The sequence below is a fragment of the Nylanderia fulva genome, unplaced genomic scaffold, assembly GCF_048542155.1.
Source record: "Nylanderia fulva isolate GAGA-0341 unplaced genomic scaffold, ASM4854215v1 Scaffold36, whole genome shotgun sequence".
In the NCBI taxonomy this organism is placed as follows: domain Eukaryota; kingdom Metazoa; phylum Arthropoda; class Insecta; order Hymenoptera; family Formicidae; genus Nylanderia; species Nylanderia fulva.
The window spans coordinates 1,999,200-2,019,762 of NW_028190433.1; the positions used below are offsets into that span (position 1 = coordinate 1,999,200).

The 20,563-nt window shown below is 34.4% G+C and overlaps 1 protein-coding gene across 1 annotated transcript in view; it reads left to right on the plus strand.

Moving 5' to 3' along the window:
• Positions 1-4,173: 4,173 nt before the first annotated feature.
• The window catches only part of LOC114943308 (proprotein convertase subtilisin/kexin type 4-like), a 219,610-nt gene continuing 203,220 nt past the window's right edge, over positions 4,174-20,563 (plus strand). Inside the window, exons 1-2 of the mRNA XM_029318898.2 lie at positions 4,174-4,524; positions 12,561-14,239. Of these exons, the coding sequence (XP_029174731.2) occupies positions 14,006-14,239 (234 nt within the window). The 5' untranslated portion in view covers positions 4,174-4,524; positions 12,561-14,005. The remainder of the gene's footprint in view (positions 4,525-12,560; positions 14,240-20,563) is intronic.

Below are 20,563 nucleotides of genomic sequence, written 5' to 3' on the forward strand. Positions count from 1 at the left end.
ATTAACACTATATAACTTGTTTATGCAATGTTTCTCTCTTATCAATTGGCTGACTTATATCGAAGATAATATTTGCATAAATGTTTTCAATATTTTTATAATCTTTAAAATTATTATCAAAATTTCTAAACGCAGAAACATAAAACTATAGTAATGGAAAAAAATTGTCTTTTTATACAGTAACAAGCCGATAAAGGGTTGAAATATGTCGAAGGATCGGCATCGTTTGATTTGCGGAACGCAGGATATACGCCTAGAAAAGGACCGATAACGAGAATCCGTATAATATCCGATCTATCGGATCCGTTGTTCCCAGATAACGATGATGGTAGTGATTCTCTTCTACGTGACGGCGCTTTTGTCAGTAGCGTTATGAGACGAATTTAAAGAGCAAGCTAAACCCACGATCGAAGATAATCTTGAAAGAAAACCGCATAGTTAAGTGTGAAAAAATGATAAAGAGGAAAAAGAATCTGAATTTTCGATCGGACAGAAATAAGCGTCGAAAAGTGAACGGAATCTTGAGAAAGATAAGATCTAGTTTGCATACTAGGAAAATATTTTGTTCAAGTATTTGATAGATTTGTTTTCAAAGCACCCCTTACCACGTTCAGAATACACAAAACTGATTTTGTGAAAGATGAAGGTTTCCTTATTGGCGAAAATATGGAATGGAACACAAACGTAAATACAGTGAGACACAATTCTACTCGCAATAATAGCGATTTCGCAATAATTCATATATGAATAGTAATTTAAATATATATCTGATTTAAAATAAGTTTGATTGATTGTTTTATACGATACATATATAATATGCAAATACATGTGATATAACAATCATGCTTTCTCTAAGCTAAAAATAACGCAAATTTAATCAGAAGTTAAATAACATATATAAATAAATATTATATATATATATATATATATATATATATATATATATATATATATTAAATTTTATTTTAAGTCTTAAATAAAATTTAATTGTAACTTGCATTGTGTTTTATCAAAAACTTTATTGTCGAATAAATATTTATAAACGCAACAATATATTTATCAAATAAATATTTATAAACGTTATATATATATACATATTCAAAAAACAAATTTTCTTATTTACAAATTCGGTGACTTAATCACAAAAAAATGCAAAAACATTAATTTTAATTTTTTATTTGTCGCGTTAATTAAACTATACTAGATAATGTGCAAAAGGCACCCACAATGAAAGTATACACACACATACATATAATATAAATCCAAGAGGAGTCACCGGTCACTGGCAGCTTTGAAAAAGAGAAAAGAAGAAAGAACGAAGGGTGTAACTTCCCATTCCCTCGGAATGCACGCTCTGTGTTTAGCATTTGCATTCGTTCCCTCCTTGTTGCACGATTGCCTTTACGGAGAAGGGAAATGAGATGGATCAGGATCGCGAAAGTACAGAAGAAAAAGGCACACTGAACGCGTGACTAGAAAGTTGCGGAGAGAGGAAAAAAGAAAGGGAGAAATAGTTTGTTGGATAGTTAAGAGGAAAAGAAGTTACGTCACTCAATTTTTTTTCTCTATCAGTTTTTCTATTATCAACGATTAATTTAAAAAAAAAATCACATGGATGATTGCTTTAGACCACCCAGTATATAAATTATGCATATGTAGAGGAGGGACTAGAGGAAGAAGAAGGAAGAGAGCAAGATGAAATGTGGAAGGGTATATTCGTACTGCAACTATCAGGGCCGATCAGAAGCTTGTCGGTGCCCTTGTTCGTATTTTAGTGATGCAATTTCATATGCTTTTCTCTTTGTATATCTAAATATAAAATAATATCTGACTCTGCGTTAATTGGACAATTATTCTAATGATTAAAGATTTCGCTGAGATCGATCAGATATATGTGAATTTTTATATATTAAAGGGAAAGCTAAAGAGGAAAGTGAGTTCATAATAAAATTTACTGGAATATCAAATGTTAATTAAAGATTCTTATATAACTATCAGAGAAAAGATTAAATAGAGTCAACTTAATTATATTAATTAAAATTTTTTAAGGATAAATCTTTTCGTCTTGCACTGAATGAATAAGAAAATCAATAGTCATTTCAATATAATTAATTTTATTTTAAATCTTAATACTTAAATAAAAATAGTAATTAGCTCTGTTAAACTTAATAATTGTAAACAAAGAAGGGCTATAAGAGCTATTAAACGTAATACAGTTGACAGTTGATATATATTAATAAAATTTATTTAAACCAAATAATAAATAAACATTTTGCGAACGTTTCGGCTGACATTTCAAGCCTTCTTCAGCGCAATAAAAATATTTTAATTAGAAATTGAATTGTAATATTAAACATTAAAGACTTAATACTTAATTTTAATTTTAAGTATTGTAAAATATTGAGAAATCATTAAGATATTTGTAACTATTTTTAGAACTGCATGTGTAACACGCTTAATTTTCGCATTATCGACGCTATCATTGATGTTAAATTAGAAGTAAACTTTGAACTAAAAATAATGCAGCTAGTGCATATCAGACAAAACATAATGTCATAATATTTGCATAATCTCACTTCCAGGTGTCGAGTAAATGTTTTCGTCATTGAATTAGTAGACATTAATAGTTAGTAGGTTAATGATAGTAACGCCAACTTTGACCCTGTTCTACAATTCACTGCAATAACTTATAAAATTAATACGAGTAAATAACAGAACGAGTGATAAATAATATATATAATATAAAAATAAAATAATGTAATGATAAGAAATTATTGGTTAATTATATTAAGTAGATATCTATGAATTTACACGTGCGAATTGCAATGAATTATTATTTCTTAAAAATGTAAATTTTAATTGTCAATCTCTCAGAGTATATGATTTTGCACATTTAAATATATGTACATTTTCAATAATCTAACTAAATATTATGTTTTAAAATACATCGAATTAAGATTACATTCACACAGTCAAATTTTAAAATAACATATATATATGTATACAAATATACATTTACATATCTGCACAGATTGTTCATAATGTCACATCAAAATATTTATTTCGTTATAGCAATAATTACTTTGAAAAAATAGAAATAAAATATTTCAAAGTTTGCGATGATATCAAGCTTATATTTTATAGGTGGGATAAATTTAACTGCACACTTCAATATATATATCTTGCAACGTGAACTATTAGATATATCTTTATTTGCATTTTGCCGGAGAATTCGCGTGACATTACAGTGGAATAATTATTCCAATAAAGAAATCACGTTTTTCGATAAGAGATATCGATGCGATGGAAAATAAAAATGGAAATATACCGAATAAAAACGTTTGGCCGCATATCCCGATATTAAAACACACTATTTACCGTAGCTGACCTATATAGCTTCATTCGTATTTGTGCATCGGTCAGTCAGCAAAACTGCATTTTCCGCAGCTTCAAAGTCATTTTGAAAAAGTAAAGGACACAAAACGAGAAAAAATTGAAGTGTCGGAAAAATTGATGTTAAAAGAAATTAAAAAAGACAGTTGTGCATTACAAAAAAAAATAAATCAAAGAAAAAGTGCGAGGGACCAGGTTTATGATGAAAAAACTGACCTGAGAAGAAAATCAGAGCCGTGGGTCCGATCTTGCCGTTATTCCGACACTGGCATCCGCTCATTCTCTCATTCACTCTCTCGCTCCTGCTTTCATCCGGCGAACAAGAGAAAGGAAGACTGTACGTGCACCGTATAAATTGAAGGGAGAGATCCGAAGAAGAGGGGAGAAAAAGAGAGAGAAAGAGAAAGCGAGATGAGAAGAAGAGATCGAGTTGGTGCAGAGGAAACGCGAGAGACAGAGAGAGAGAGAAAGAGAAAGAAAGAAAGAGAGATTGACAGAGACCAAAGCTACGCTGCATCGTGTCTGTAGACGGGAGAAAGATGAAGCGGGGGTGTTTCGGAACTATCATGATAGTGGATGGTGGGGATGGACCACGGCGGATCGAGTTGTCGGCGCGAAATGGTCGGGAAAGAGGAAAAGGGAGCGAGAGAGGAGAAGATGCGCGAGCGCGCGCGAGAGAGGGTGGGAGGGTGGAAGGGAGGGGAGGGGGGGGGGAAACGCGGAGAGGGGAAAGTGGCGCGCAGAGCAGTCCGACCGTCTACCGTTCAGTCATCCGTGTTCCGTGGTAGAGGCAACATCGCGGCCGGACGCTCGCTCGGTGTGGTTATTCGCGCGCGACGACGACGACGTAGACGACGTCGTCGTCTCACAGTTTTGTTACACGCAGCGGCTGACGCGACGGTCAAAAATTCGGGGCGAAACGAAAACGCGACGAACCGCGGCATTCGCGCGAACTTTCGGCCGCGGGTGTGTAGATATATAGCTGGGTGTAGCAGCAGAGCGCGTACGTTTCTCTCTTCGCTGCACGTCCTCTCTCTCCTCTTCCGCGTTCCTTCCCCGACGCAGACGTCGAACGACCGCATAGGCAAGGAACCCTCGACCGGCGACGATTTCTGCGAAAACGCCAAAATAGTAAGTAAATATTTGTCTGTTATAACGATCGGTCTGAAGTTGTCCGGTGTCACGTGACCTTCCATTGCTGTTTTCGCGCGAAATACCGTTAGACAGGCCTCTCTCCGTAGCGTGGCCGTGACGCTGACTTCAGCGACGATCGCGAAAGGTTTCTCCGCCACGCTATGTGATCCCGAATAAATAGGAAGGTAGAAATTCGTAATTCTTTCTCCGAGAAAGTATGAGGTTATGCTCCGTTTCGGAATGCGAAGGTCAGATGCTCGAGTTATCGCGTGGGAATCGATCCATGTAAGGATTGTTTACGTCGTTCTCGCGCTCGTCCCGTAGCGTCACGTGATGCTTCGGAGACACGCGTCACGTGTGTCGGTCGTTCGCGCGAAAGATAAGAATTTAATTTTGTACGCTGAAAAAAAAAAATTATTTGACTTAACAAAATCTGCGGTCGAATACGTGCAAATAAATATATCAATGTAATAAGAATTGGTTCACTAAATTTTGTTTTTAACACACACAAAATATTTACTTCTTATTACATTGGCATTGCAATTCTTATTACATTGATATTTATTTGCACGTATTCGACCGCAGATTTTGTGAAAGTCAAATAATTTTTTTTGTATTACACGTGCAGGCAAAGTGGCACTTTGTGTGCGTGTTTTCTGTGCGGAAAGCGGCCGATTTCCCACGCCACTATCTAGCGGCAACGCGGTGAGTGAATAAGCCGCGTTCAAAGCCATTGCCTACGGCTGAGCCGCGTTCAAAGTCATTGCCCACGGCTGAAGTCGTGGGCAATGCTTTGCCGTGGACAATGGACGGCTTTAGCCGTGGACAATGACTTTGAACACGGCTATTCCCGCACCGTGCCGCCGCAAGATGGCGGCGTGCGATCAACCACCTCGCGCACAGAAAACGCGCACAAAGCCACTTTGCCTGCACTTGTAATACAAAATAGTATGTGTATCACGTGCGGATTGTCAACTTTCCGCACCTGATACACAATATACTATTTAGTATATGAATATGTACATGTGTTGTGTTTCACGTATGTATACATATATAATCCCTTACTTATTGTTAACTTTTATAAACTTGTTCTCTATTATGATATATGGTATGTATGTACCTTTTTGTTTATTTTTATGTGTGTATATGTGTGTGCAAACTAATTTTTTTAAAGACATTATTCTATTCATTTTTTTATGTCTTTTTTGAAGTTAACAAGTATTTCAAACATTTATATTTGCTTGTGATTTTTAAATAGAATAATAAATAAGTTAAAATAGAGAATGCATTTTTTAGGAAAAGAGCTACGCGTTTCTTTTTTCTCATATCTCTTCTATTTATTTTTAACATTATTTTAAATGTTAAACATTTTTTGCCTTAATATTTTTTATATTTTTGAAATATGGTTATCGCACTTCTAAAATTTTTAAATGTATACAAAAATGAGATATTTGAATCTTTTCGGAAAAATTTTACATATTCGTAATAAGCGATGTTACAAATAATAAAAATTAAAAAAAAAATGCAAAAGAATAGTAAGATAGAAATTAAGAATAGTTATAAATAATTTATGTGCATAGCATATTTTATTACGTGCTTTTGTCAATATTAATATATGTTGTAAACAACAATTTCTTTATTACAAACTATGAAAAGCAATATACGAAATATAAGAATAATGAAGAAATACGAAGAAGAGAAAAAAAGAAGCTTTGAAGAAAGCAATTAAAATATACAATTATATTGTCGATGTTCTCACACATATACGCAACGTTTTAGTTTTATATTTTTATTGCCTAAAAATATTTCTTTAAAATTTTTTTCTCGTAATTAGTCAACTGATTAACAATTTGCTGCAGTTTTTTTAATTGTTCTCTTAATATGAATATAAGTTGTGTGCAAAAGTTTGAACAGTTTAACTCTCATATTTTCCGAGCACTGACGTATGAACAACGTTCCAATTAAATGTTCGCTCATTCAAAAAAATATCCGTTTCTCCTGAGGGAAGTGCAACCCGGAGTTTCATGAAGCGATGTTAATTTGCAACGCGGTGTTTACCGATCGCGAATGCACGGTATAGTATACGGGAGAAAATAAATTTGCCCGCAAAACGCGGGCACATGTCAATCTCTTTATTGCGGTCGCATGTTTATTTTTCGGGATTCGCGGCATACACGATCGAGAAAGTAATTTCATTCGATTGAATTTGCTGAGGCTGAACGTTTCCGATCACGCCCGCACAAATCGCGACCCTCCCTCATGATCATCCACATCCCTGAACATCGCACTAATAACGCTGCATGTTTTATAAATCAATCACGCAGCGAGATGAATTTAAAGATGCTTCGTTTCCAAGCCTTGGATATTTATTACGTAATATTTCGTAATTGAATTGTAGATTAAATTTTCATCAAGCAAAGTTGATTTGAAATTATTGTAAACAAATTTTTTCATAGATTCGTGATATTGAAACTTAATTTGAAAGATTTAATTCAAGATCGAAAAATTAAAATTAGCTTTCAAATTGGTTTTTGGTTGTAATTTTTTACGCAAAATTTTTTTCACAGCAAAAGTTCTATATTTTCTGTACGTTTTACGCGAAACATTTCGTAAATTGAGCTCCCTATCTTAACAAGGGAATTGAATCAGTCAGTTTTTGCTTACACTCGGCTTGCATTTCTCGTTACTATGAACACTACGTTCTCGTACGATGAACGTATGGCAGTCTCTGACCCCAGTCGCTTCCTGTTACAAGAACGGCCTTGGCATTGCTCGCTTTCAACAGGATTGTTCCACCTCAGCGTATCGCGATTTATTTTCATCAGATTTCGTCGAGTCTAACAATGAGTTTGAATTTTTGGTCAAAATTTTAAGGAAAATAAAGTAACATTAATTTTATCAAGACATCTTTTACAAAACGTGCAATTTTTAATGCACTCTTTGCATATTGCATGGAAATAAATTAATAAAGTAATGAAGTAATTAATTAAGTAAGTAAGATAGTAAGTTATTAAGTCTTCTCGCGGTTTTGATGTCGTACCTACAGAGAATTTACATCAAACAGTTCGTCTTCGACGGTGTCGCATTTTCATAATCGAGACACATTATTGATGTGCGAAGTTATACATTGGGAATAATATCATGAGATAGAACAGCCACGTTTCACTTTACGATACAGAACTGCTTCGTGTAATATTGAGATGCATGTCAACGATATCGTCTTGCCGTTTCGAGAACTAAAATCTGTAACGAGATACGCCAGGCAGCCTCCTCATAGAACGAAAGCGGATTCATCTCGACGCTTTTCCGTTAACAAAGCATCACAAATACATATACTGAAAAATAGATATGTCTATATTTGTCCCTTGGTATTGCAGAAAATTCCCTGGAAAATACGCGTATATTTTTCGTTAAACGATCGCGTATCTCCGTTACTGTTCACTTATATAATCCATATAATCGACGTACTTTCCGAATTATCCCATTTGTCGACATTTTTAATATGCATCCATCGATTTTCACTTTGTTTTTATTAATATTATAACGGCTCGCAACACACGTTTATTACTATATCGTGCAGAGTACAGAATATAAAATAATAACATATCACAATTCTCGTAAAAAGTAAAATACTTCGCAAGAAATATTAGTACTTTAAATTTCGAAATAATATATAAAAAAGTTAATTTTTTAAATATTTTATTTCTGTTAAAAAGATATCAGAATTATCGCGATATTATTTTCTGTTATTTGTCCTTTTACACAATGTGCTATATAAATTGTAATTCGGGTTAAATTTCCAGTACAGTTAAATTCAATTGAAATTACAAAGTGAGAGAACAAAGTATTAAGAGTACAAAATATAACACGTTCTTCCAAACAAATGCATATTTATATTTATAACTGACCATGAGTTGGAAAATCTAATGAACTATATATATCGCTTCCGTTTTTTTTTTCTGAAATGGTAATTGGTTATCCAAATCGATCTTTTTAATGTTCTATATAATTAAATGAATATAATTAAAATATTAAACACAATCAAAAATTACAGACATTAATAATTCATTGTTTTGTACAATATCTTTTGTATAATGATTGTGAATATAAAATAACAATTTATTATACAGAATAATATATGCATAATAATAAATTGTTAAATTAATAATATTTTAACTTAAATTTTAAATGATACTTATTATTATTTAACAGATTATTGTATAACATTTTTATATGATCGATAAATTATTGACTATATTTTATTGTACATCATTAACTATATTTTATAAGTTTTTAATTAAAAAATAAGGAAAGTACAATCAATGAATTAAATATCCATAATTAAGTATCCATTAATTTTTATGAATTTGTCAGCTCGAATTTGTGTATTAACGTTGTTTGTCAGTCAAAAATTCGTCGAAATTAAATTTTGAAGTTTAAATATTTAATGAGTAAACTTCAAATTAAGATTCTGTTAAAATAAAGTTCTCATCCATTCGTTTTCATCGATTTTCTGATTGCTTCGCTGAAATAAAAGCACCATGAGTTATATTATCTTGGAGACCGAGCCGGCAGTCAAGTCAGGTAGAATTTAAGTACCTTGTGGTATTTAAGATAGATTCGTGGAGATCATTTTCCAGCGTGAAGGTGATTATTATGTACCTGACGAAAGATCCGGCAGCCTCTTGTCCGTTCGGCCGCCCTGAAGTCAAGAGAGATTAAATCCGTTTTTGCCGATGAGATGATACTCTCTCTCTCTCTCTCTCTCTCTCTCTCTCTCTCTCTCTCTCCAACTGGACTTATAACTGATTTGATTGACTCTCCGTTCAGTTTTCCTCGAATGACAGTTTTGCCCTCTTTTATCTCAAAATTAAAAAGAGGGCCATCGCTGTCGTCTCGACTGGTCGGTCTGTCGGTCGCATCGGCTCGGCAATGAAGAGGATGAAACGACAAAGAGAAGCCTGACACACAGTGTGAGAGGATTGGGAGAGAAGAGATGGTGTCAGGGATGAGGAAAGAGGAAAACGAAGAGGGGATAGTCGGATAGGACGCGAGTTGGCTTAAATTTAATTCACTGCTCTACCAACCCTTTTCTATTCTCTCTTTATCACGCGACTGCGACTGCCATGGTGGAACGAGGAGGGAAAGAGGAAATGAGGTTGGTGGAAGACCAACTCGCGAATGCAATTTCCTCGGGGCACAGGCTGGATATTCCTGCGGGTTGCGCGACCGACCGACCGTCCGTCCAGATCGACTAATGCAGAGTCCTTTTTCCGGAAACTGGCTCGCCGGAAGGTCCTTTGAACGTGACGATAATGCGGACCTGCGAATATCTCATTTTGCTATTCGAGATTTATCGCGAATGCGCGCTAATAATGCAGCAGACTTTAGAGATTGAGTATGAATTTTGCTTTTTCTTTACGGTTCTCTGTCAACTAAATTTTCCGACAATTCTCTGAAACAGTTTATACGGTAATAAAGTAAAATTGCGAAGCAAAAAAGATGAACCTGTCTCGATTCAAAAAAACTATTGCATATTAAATAATAAATTGTGATACATTTATATAGAAAAAGTGTTAATATATATACACATCTTACATATATTTATTAATATTATTTATATTTAAATATATAATTCTTATAAAAAATTATTTTTTTAAATGTAATAATATAATATAAATATACAATTGTTACAAAATTTATTATTATTTTATATGCAATAGTGTTAATACATACACGTTAACAATCAAAGAATAATAATAATAGTAATTGTAAGAGTTTTAACAAGGCTCTGTAATATAAATATAAATTTAACGTATAAGACGGGCAACAAGAGCCAAATCGCGGATGACAATGCGTTATCCTAACGAAACTAAATAATTTTCCGTTAGAATTAAATACCGGTGCACAAGGCACCAAATTTTACTTGGACACGGCCAAGATTTTAAAATATGAAATAATCTCATATTTGAGATTTAATTTCAATACCCCCTTTAACCCCCCCCACGGAAAATAAATAAATGAATGCAAGAGAAAAATATAGATCCGAAAATCGCTGAATCGGGAATCGAACCCGAGACCTTTCGCTTGCCGGGCGACTGCTCTTCCAGCTGAGCTATTCAGATCCTTTCGATTCTATACTTTTTTCTGTTATATATATTAATTTAATATATTAATTTAATATATATAACAGAGAAAAGTATAGAATCGAAAGGATCTGAATAGCTCAGCTGGAAGAGCAGTCGCCCGGCAAGCGAAAGGTCTCGGGTTCGATTCCCGATTCAGCGATTTTCGGATCTATATTTTTCTCTTGCATTCATTTATTTATTTTCCGTGGGGGGGTTAAAGGGGGTATTGAAATTAAATCTCAAATATGAGATTATTTCATATTTTAAAATCTTGGCCGTGTCCAAGTAAAATTTGGTGCCTTGTGCACCGGTATTTAATTCTAACGGAAAATTATTTAGTTTCGTTAGGATAGCGCATTGTCATCCGCGATTTGGCTCTTGTTGCCCGTCTTATACGTTAAATAGTAATTGTGTTATTAAAATGTACAACAACCAAAAAACAATGTTTTTTCCATAACGTACAACTGAATAATCAATCAGTAGTTGCAGAAAATAAGTCTTGGTTCGAATAACAGTTTTTAATACCTTATGTTGAAAAAATGCGAATTTATTATTTGATTTATTCGCAATAATTGGATAACCGAGTGCAAGAATTATACAGCGTAACGAAAGTTACGTAACTTTATTTGAGTCCACGATGAATTAATTCGATGTTATGCCACATTAATATAATTAGACTCGTCAAGAATCATGTAATAACGATGCATTCGTTTTCGATTTCGTTCTTGTCGGCGTGAAATTGAACTACTGCGTAAAAAGTTAACTCTGATCTATAACCGAAAATTAGGTCACGTTATTTATAGCAATTTTGATTATATATGAGACGAAATTATTTCGCGGAACTGTAATTGCCGTAAATCGATGTGGATTTGTTGAATCAATTTTTTTAACACGAAAATGCTGACTGGACCGAATGTTTTTCAAAAGTGACAATAATGTAAAATGCTTGACGAAGTATGCATCGTTATTAAGAATAGAGAATGAATTTTACGAAACGTAGGAGGGAGATGCACACGACAATTCTTTTTCTTTTGTATATTTTTAGTTGTGTAGATATTGTGTGTCTACGCATACATGTGTCAGATTTTTAAATCGTGGACTTTGTGCCTCTAAACTAGTTTTTCCGATCGATCATAGTTTTAAAAGTTCTTTGACACTTGAAATTAATATAAAAATTCATAAATCAAAAACTGACCAACTCAGACTTTTAGCAAACACGGTAATATACTATATATAATGTATCAGAACTTACCTTGAAATTAATTATCGTGATTATCGTTAAATATTTTTCGGATATTTCAGATACTATAGTTTAATCTTAAATTATTCTAATTTCGTAAGTTGTGTTTGCTGTTATCCGAATAAAAGCATCTAGATGATTATTTATAGATGAAACTTTGGCGTCACCTTATCTTTATGTAGATAATAAAAATATGTATTACCTGTATCTGCATCTTAGATGAAAAAAGTGTTATTTTTACTAAATTATCTAGAATAATTTTCAGATAATTTTGGTTTAGAATCATAGCACGATAAAAAGACTTAAATAGTAGAACTTAAGCAGAGTTAGCGATACAAATTTATAAATAAAAATATGAATAAATATATTTTTATATCCCTTTCATAATTTACATTTATTTTATAACTATGTTTATACATAAGCAGTCTTAAAAATTATTATATATACAAAATTATCTAGATGAATCGCCATATAATTTTATCTAGATATATTTCAAACAAAATTATCTTACCTAATATAAATTCACATATGTTTATCTAATCTTTATCTAGCTAATTTAAAAATCATCTAAGCTCAACACTGATTGTGTAAAGTATAAAAAATTATTCGAAAAGTTTGATCGGAAACTTTGAACTAATCAATTTTCACTGACATTTTGTTTGCAGCTCCAAATCGATTCTAAAGCGAGGAGATATCTCATTGTCAGTCGGGACCTTGGCGGATACCTCTCATCGGTCGTCTTCTGCGGTGCGCCCCAGGGAGCGATGCGGCGTTCGATGACGTGATCGACCTCTCGGTCAGCTACGCGCCGTGACCTCTTTCGAGTGGCTGGCCATTCACTTGGTTCTTCACGACCGAACATTCAAGTTGAAGAGCGGAAAAAAACTCGAAGAGAATAAAATCTCGAAAGATAGAAGCGAATTAAAAGGCACTAAAAATAATACCTTACGAAACATCGACTTGTTGATGTCCAAAATTAGAGAGGATGTGCGTGAGAACGTGGAGAACATGAAGAGATTTTTGCAACGCCGAATCGTACATTCGAAAAGAATCATTCGGCCGAATGCTTCACTGACATCCGGAAAAGAAGGCATGGGGGAAGAAATTTTCAAGGCATGATAGACGTAAGAATAGCGAAACGCTGATGACAGGAAGAATCGGACGACGTCGCGCGAAACATTCTGGAGGTGTCGTCGAAAAACGAGCGCACGCTTCTTCCGTAAATACTCCGAAAATATTTATCGGACTATGAAAGTCGTCGGACGAGAATCGAAATGCGATCTTGGTGAAGGCTCGTCAAGCGGAAGAATCAGGAAGAGCAGCCCGAGAGTCAGCCAGTTCGTCGGAGAAAAGACCATGACAGGTTTTCGCTCTTGAAGCGAACGCGCAGTCGGCGCGGGTGGACAAGGTCGCGTTGGATGTCCTCGTGGCGTGGATATCCGAGAATCCGGAAGGTCGTCCGCGATCGTCCCCGTAGTAACCAGACGCGACGGATATCTCTGCTCGTGGTCGCGTTCGCTACGCTATCATCGTCTCGTCGCTCTTCTCGTCTCCGCCGCGGCCACATGACTTGACGATCGCCTCCTTCTCTTCCCGCTGCTGCTCCTGCCCATTAATCGAAGGCGGCGGCGGCGGTGGCGGCGACGACAACGACGAAGACGACGTCGTCGACGTCGACGTGGACGATAGCGCGATTAGAAGTCAACGGCTGACAACGCAACAACGGCGGTTCTTAAAAACGAGTGACACGCACTGCCGGCGATTCAGTCAGTCGCCGGCAGTCGGTCCGCAAGTGCGAGACGTATATACGCGAGTGTGTATGTGTGTATGTGTGTATATGTGCGTGATCGCGTCTTCTTTCCGGATCGCGGAGATCTTTCAGCTAGAGACAGGATCGAAGACGGAATCGAAGATATAGGATAAGGGCGCGCACATTGATCCTTCCCTGTAAATTCTTCTCGACTTCCGTTTCGGAGTAACCGCCGTGGTGCACGTCCTGACGATCGGTAGTGTTATTTGTGGTGGTGGCGAAGTGTTAGCACCGTGTCGCTACCCCGGCAAACGGTGGCGACGGTGGCGGTGGTGTTGGCGGTGGATATATATATAGTGAATGATAGCGGCGGCCCACGAAAGCGGCGAAACTGGAGCAGCCGGTGGCGATCATCGGTGCAGCGGAGGTGCTATCATGTGCACGCAGCGGATTCTCGGACTGGCGGTCGTGGCCCTGTTGACTCTCGGCGGTCCAGCACGCGCGTACACCAACCAGTGGGCCGCACACATCGACGGAGGAGAAGAGGTGGCCAGGCGGGTCGCCGAGGACTACGACTTTCGCTATTTGGGCAAGGTCAGTGTCGCAAACTCATTCTCCCGCTCGAGGGCTTTTTCTTTGCGATCATTTTGCCGATGTCTCGAGTAGTATCGTTTAATTAATCAATCGTGACGAAACGAAAAGTCATGCCATTGGATTATTGGTAGGTAAATAATTGAGTATCGTAACGAGATGAATCGATTCGGATATGTTTCGATTTATATGTACGTATATCTATATAATAATGAAATCAGTTATGGACTAAATTAATATGCTATTATTAAATATTAAAGTAATAGGGAGTACTGAATATTTGTTAATTGATTCGTTGTGAAAATCAGACTGTTGCGAGGCCGTGGAATAAACAGGAATGATGTCACCGAGAAGGTGAATTATACAATGCGCTCGAGATGAGGTAGGAGATTTAATGGCACGTTCTTCCAGGCAACAATCAAATAAACAATCTGCGCTATTTAGTTTCTAGTGCCTCGCTTAATGTACAATGTTGTGAGGTTAAAATTATGAAATATTTATTTATTTCACGTTATTACTTGTAATTGAATGCATATTCGAATTAGAGAATTCAATTCTCTATAAAAGGTAAGACAACTTTTGATATTGTGACGAGAAGAACGATTTTTATACTTTAATTAAATTTTCTATTCCAATTATTCGAGAGTTGAGAAGTGTGAGGAGATCACCCAAAAATTGATACTCTCATAAATTGGATATGCGAATTAATATTTAAAGAAAAAACATATAGGCTGTACAGAGGAGATTAAATATTCAATTGGCACGAAAACGTTTTCGCTAAACTTGTACGTCAATATTAATTTTAATAATGTTTTGATAATGATATTTGATGGAGAAACATCATTTTCACCGAAAATTATTTTTGCACAATCTTAAATCATATTTTGATATTTTTATGTAGAACTCGAGAAATACGTATCCGCATCTTCGTTCTGCGGTATACTACCTTCAAAGGAAACTTTAGTACTGCGCGATAACATTTGAAATCGAAATTGACAGAGAGTTGAACTCAATATATTTTCAACCAATCTCGTATGAAATTTATCTGCGTGCTATGCGCGCTTTGAATTAAACAGTATATAAACCTGATAAAACTCCAAATTGAAATTTCTCATATGGAACTTTCTATTATCTCATTCGGTTTCGCTCGCCGATTCTCATTCTGACAATGGGTCTCATCATTTTTGCTACCAACAGTCGCAATCTATTTTTTATATTTTTTCTTGAGAGATATACCGATAGTTTTTAATGGCATTTTAAAATTTGTATTAAATTTTTATATCACAGGAAGCGCGATTGATTTCGAAACGGATGTCAAATATATCGCTGTATTTTTTTGCTCTTTCGCAATCACAATGAAAAGAATTTCCTGCTGCTCACTCATGCCATTTCATCATACCTTTTTTACACAAACATACTATTTACCAGAATACATTACCAGAAAGATTCATATATGTATACATATAATGTACCATATCTTGATTCCTCGTGTAGTAATTTCCGGATTGTAATTTGTTCGGAAAATTATATAATTTTGTTCGCATGAGAGAGAAAGATTCGATATTTTTACATTCCGATTATATTTTCATTGTAAAACGCAGGCCTGACCTCGTTTTATCATCCAATCAAAAATTAGCATAAAACGCGCACATGATGAATTTCGCTTGATTTACCTTTTAATAATCTTTTTATAAGAATATGTTTTTTTTAAGAAAAAAAATCTACAAACGTATGATATGAAATTTTTAGATTATATTTTTAAAATATGTTTTTAGAATGTGAGATTGCAATATTAAAGCCGTATAAAGATCCGTTATAAAATTTTTGATCGTAATCGGTATAAACCATAAGATCATTTAGGAACTTTCGCTTTCCGCAGACAATAGGACATTACAGCGTTACGCTGCTTATCAGACAAGATAGCAATCCAATCTTGGTCATAATTGACTCTCCTATCCTCGAAAGGAATGCAGCCGATCGCGTATGCTGACGTCACGTGCACCTCTGTCTCACAATCAGTGACCATGAAGGTCGACCACAAAGATTCCGTCGTCGAAGACGGAAATCGTACAATCTTGGCGACAATCTCCTTTCTGCCTAAATAGAGCTCGCGATAGAGAATCAAACTTGTTATCTTGAGTTTCCACGTTGGTTGTTCTTCAACCAAGTTCAATCGATGGACTTCAATTTGGACAGTCGCGTACAACAACTTTGCCGAAATATCATCGATGAAATATCGTTGTCGCGATAAGATAAACCAGTCGAGAATATCGAGGAACAGAAAGTTTTCGTACTCAAGTTTTTCGATTCTTTTCATACACGCTTTAAATCACGCCTGTGTAATTTTATTTCGATTTTTGTTAACCTCGACATTGAATGATTTTATCTTGGAGGTGAAACCGGTTATATCCCATTCTCTGCTGCTTGGAGAAGTAGAATAAACACATATCTCTTCCTTCTGTGGTTGCATATACAAGTATATTTTGAATTAATTATTTGAATCAGCAAGTTATATAGGACGTGAACACGGACTTAATGGATTGTTGATTGTTGATATAAGATTAATACAATGTGATACTTATTTTATATTATGCATTACGTATTAAATTAATTAAGCAAATATCTCTCTGTTTATATAATATAATATTATTGACATATAAAGCTTGGATTTCCGGAATTATCCAATAATTACTTTCAACTGTATAATTTTCTTCAAAATTAACATTGTTTCCGCTATTACATCTTGCACTCTGCATTCATATTTAATAGCGGAAGCATAACAAAGCTTGGCTTGTAATTAGCGCATATTGATATCAATGATTTTTAAGATGAATAATAACAGGACATAACAAATAAGGGGAGATAAGCGCGCATTGTCGGCCAAATTGCATTTCCGTTTACGCTATTGTACGGAAAATTTATTCTATTTAAATAATTTGTCCGCGCAATCGTATTTTTTCTTTTTTTTATCTTTTTTTTCACTAAAACGCTGACATGTGCGCGTGGATGACACGATATATCGATACAACAGACGACCGACACGTAAATCATGTTCGCGCAGAGCTAACATAAAATCGTATTCACGACCGTAACGCGATAAACAATTTTATGTAACACGGGACTTCACGAATATGCAAGATATTAGTCGCATTAATCTCTCTTGCGGAATTAATGTGGGGACTCACTGTTTTTTCGTGTGTGTCAGCTGTTCCGTTACGCCTCGAGTGACCTCGAATGTTTGCCGATTTAATTTTGCAAACGGTTAAAATCACTTACGAAACGACTGATAATCGCGAGTGCAGGTTTATGAACGCCTCGATAATAGAATGAGTATACATACATATTGGACATTCTAGTTCTGTATGTATATCGACCTCTCCGTTGCGTTTCGCGAACTTTGTAATTTGCCGGGAAAAGGTTATACATTTTATATTTGCTAAATATTTTTTAAGATAAAAGCAGTAACACATGTCGCTGATTATGCAAGATATACGTTAAATATCCGTAAACAACGATCGCTTGTAAAAGCACAATAATATTCATAAACAAACGATGAAAAACATATTATTTAATTACGTGTGTTTTTGTTTTATGTATAAGTTATTATGATTAATCTTATTTTTCAATAAAAAGTATAGAATCGAATAGATCTGAATAGCTCATTGTCAGTTGGAAGAGCAGTCGCCCGGCAAGCGAAAGGTCTCGGGTTCGATTCCCGATTCTGCGACTTTCGGATCTATATTTTTCTCTCGCACTTTATTTCTTTAGGGGGAATAGGGGATACATGGAATTAAAAATCTCTTGTAGAGATTATTCCAATTTTATATCTTGGCCGTGTCCAAGTAAAAATTTGGTGCCTTGTGCACAGGTATTTAATTCTAACGAAAAAAATTTAGTTTCGTTTAGAATAACGCACTGTCATCCGCGATTTGGCTCTTATTGCCTATCTTATATATGTTAAATTTATATTTATATTACAGAGCCTAGTTAAACTCTTAACTTATTTTTCAATTTATTAGTTAATCGATTAAATTGAATTTTTCTATAAATATTATACATATATTTTAATCTGATATATTTATATTGTCATTCGCGTTTTAGAATTTTATTGACTTATCAATTTACAAAAAAAAACATATTATAGAGATAACTACTACTATTACACTAACAGTATTTTCTAAGAAAATTTAATCTAGATAATTTAAAATACAGATCATATTTTTTTCTTTTTATGAAGTTTAGTTTTGTTGAAGTTTAGTTTTTTGTAATTGCAGTTTCTTATAAACAGTGCAGTTAGTCCTTGAAAATATTGCGATATTCGTTATCGTGCAATTAAGTTTGCGTAAATGTATATTGCATTTATCATCGAGTATATTATATATGTTACGCGTGCGTTATTGACGGTTGTTAAAGCCGATAATAACTTATCATCGGGAATACCCCGTTTCTATTTGAGTATAAAAAGATGATTGCGCATATCAAAAAATGGATAATATTCTCTAGACATTTAATCAGCATAAACTTGATATTTAATTTTGGTAAAATCCAATATTTACTTCATTAATATTCATAGTCCCCAACTATGCTATTTTAATTATCTTAAATTTCCCGAAATTATTATATTTTTAAAAATATAATATGTTTTGTGTTGCGATAATTTGTTTTACATATATACTAAAAATATAAATGTATCAAAAAATTTCATTTTATTAATTTGTTTTTAAAGTTATTTCCAATAATATCGCTTTAGCAAATGTTTATTTCGACATATTTTTTGGATAATTTATTATGCCTACGTGTTCAAATTTAACACAAACTTTTTTTGGTATTTAATTTGTCTTATAAATTCATTCATGTCTTAATTGTTTTATTGCCAGCTTGATAATTTAAATTATCTATTATTATCAGTCAAAATTTTAAACATTTGAAAGAGGTTTAATATTTGTACAAGTGTAACTAACTTCTTGGAAGACTAAACTGGGTCGATCACAATCTAGTTCGACGATATATAATATCAGGATTAAATCGAAATAGAAAATCAGTAGTAGATCGGCGGTAGAATAATAAGAGATACGCCGCAAGAATGAGTCGTGAAGAGATTCGTTTCGATGATAAGATAAATTAAGCGACCATAGAAAGATTCGCTTCGTATCTCAGATTTCTCCTGCATTTTTCTTCGTTTACTGTCGTATCGGGTCAAGGAATTCTCGCGGAATGAATCTTTTCCGAACGAAGTCGGATAAATAAAAGTGATTTTTTTTTAAATTACGAAATTACTTTTTTCTTGGAAAAATTTTTTAAATTTAGGATCCCTAAAACTTTTAATCGACTATTTTTGGACGAGAGCTCATTTCGTTGAATTTTGGCTGGATTTTATCTAGCGACGGCGAGATTTTACTCTTCAAGTTTGCTCAGCAGCCGCTCTTTTTAAAAGAAAAGGGCGCCGTCATTCTTGGTACTTTGAGCATACGTGAAGTCTTAAGAGTATCCGAAACAATTACTCGGACCTCTTTGTCGACTTTCTTAGTTTTCTCTTGCGTCTATCCGCACAGAAGCATATTCCATTTTTATTCGGCTTTGCTGAAAAGCAGTAAAAGCAAAGTATAATATATAACACAAACGAATTACATATAATATAAAACAAAATATAATTGCTAAAGAAAACTAATAATTATTTCTGATAAAAAATAATTTTATTGTTTGATAATGATTCGACTTAAATCAAATTTCTTTTATTATTTACGATATTTATTTTTATAATGTACGTAAATAAATAAACAGATGATATATTGATATCTGACAAACGATATCTCGAATAGAAAACGCGTAATATTTTTCTAATATTCTATATATTATTTTCTACGCATTAATTATATGCATTTTTAATTGACTTATTATTTTCGAAATTTTTTCTTTGATTATTATAAATTTTAATCGGAAAGAAGCTTATTCACATCTCATTAAATTTAAATATTTCCACGTTATGCAGCGAAGCGATAATTCGTGAATGCTATTGAAAAAGTTTCGCATAGCGAATATATATCATGGTTAGTTTCAGCCCCATTTTACGCAGTACCGCATTTAGCCTGATAGATGAGCTGTACCCATCGGTTTTCGTATAAGCGTGATACCCGAAATTCCGGCGGACAGTAACTGTCCGGGACTTTAAAACTAGTTAAAACTTGTCCGATCTGGACAAGAAAATACGAGCCGTTAAACGGATCCGGTCGTTGAGATCGCAGCGGCGTGTATCTATGTACACTCATTTTATCCGTGATAAATTCATTATCACTTAATTTATCGTTATTATAACAGTGTCGAGGTACG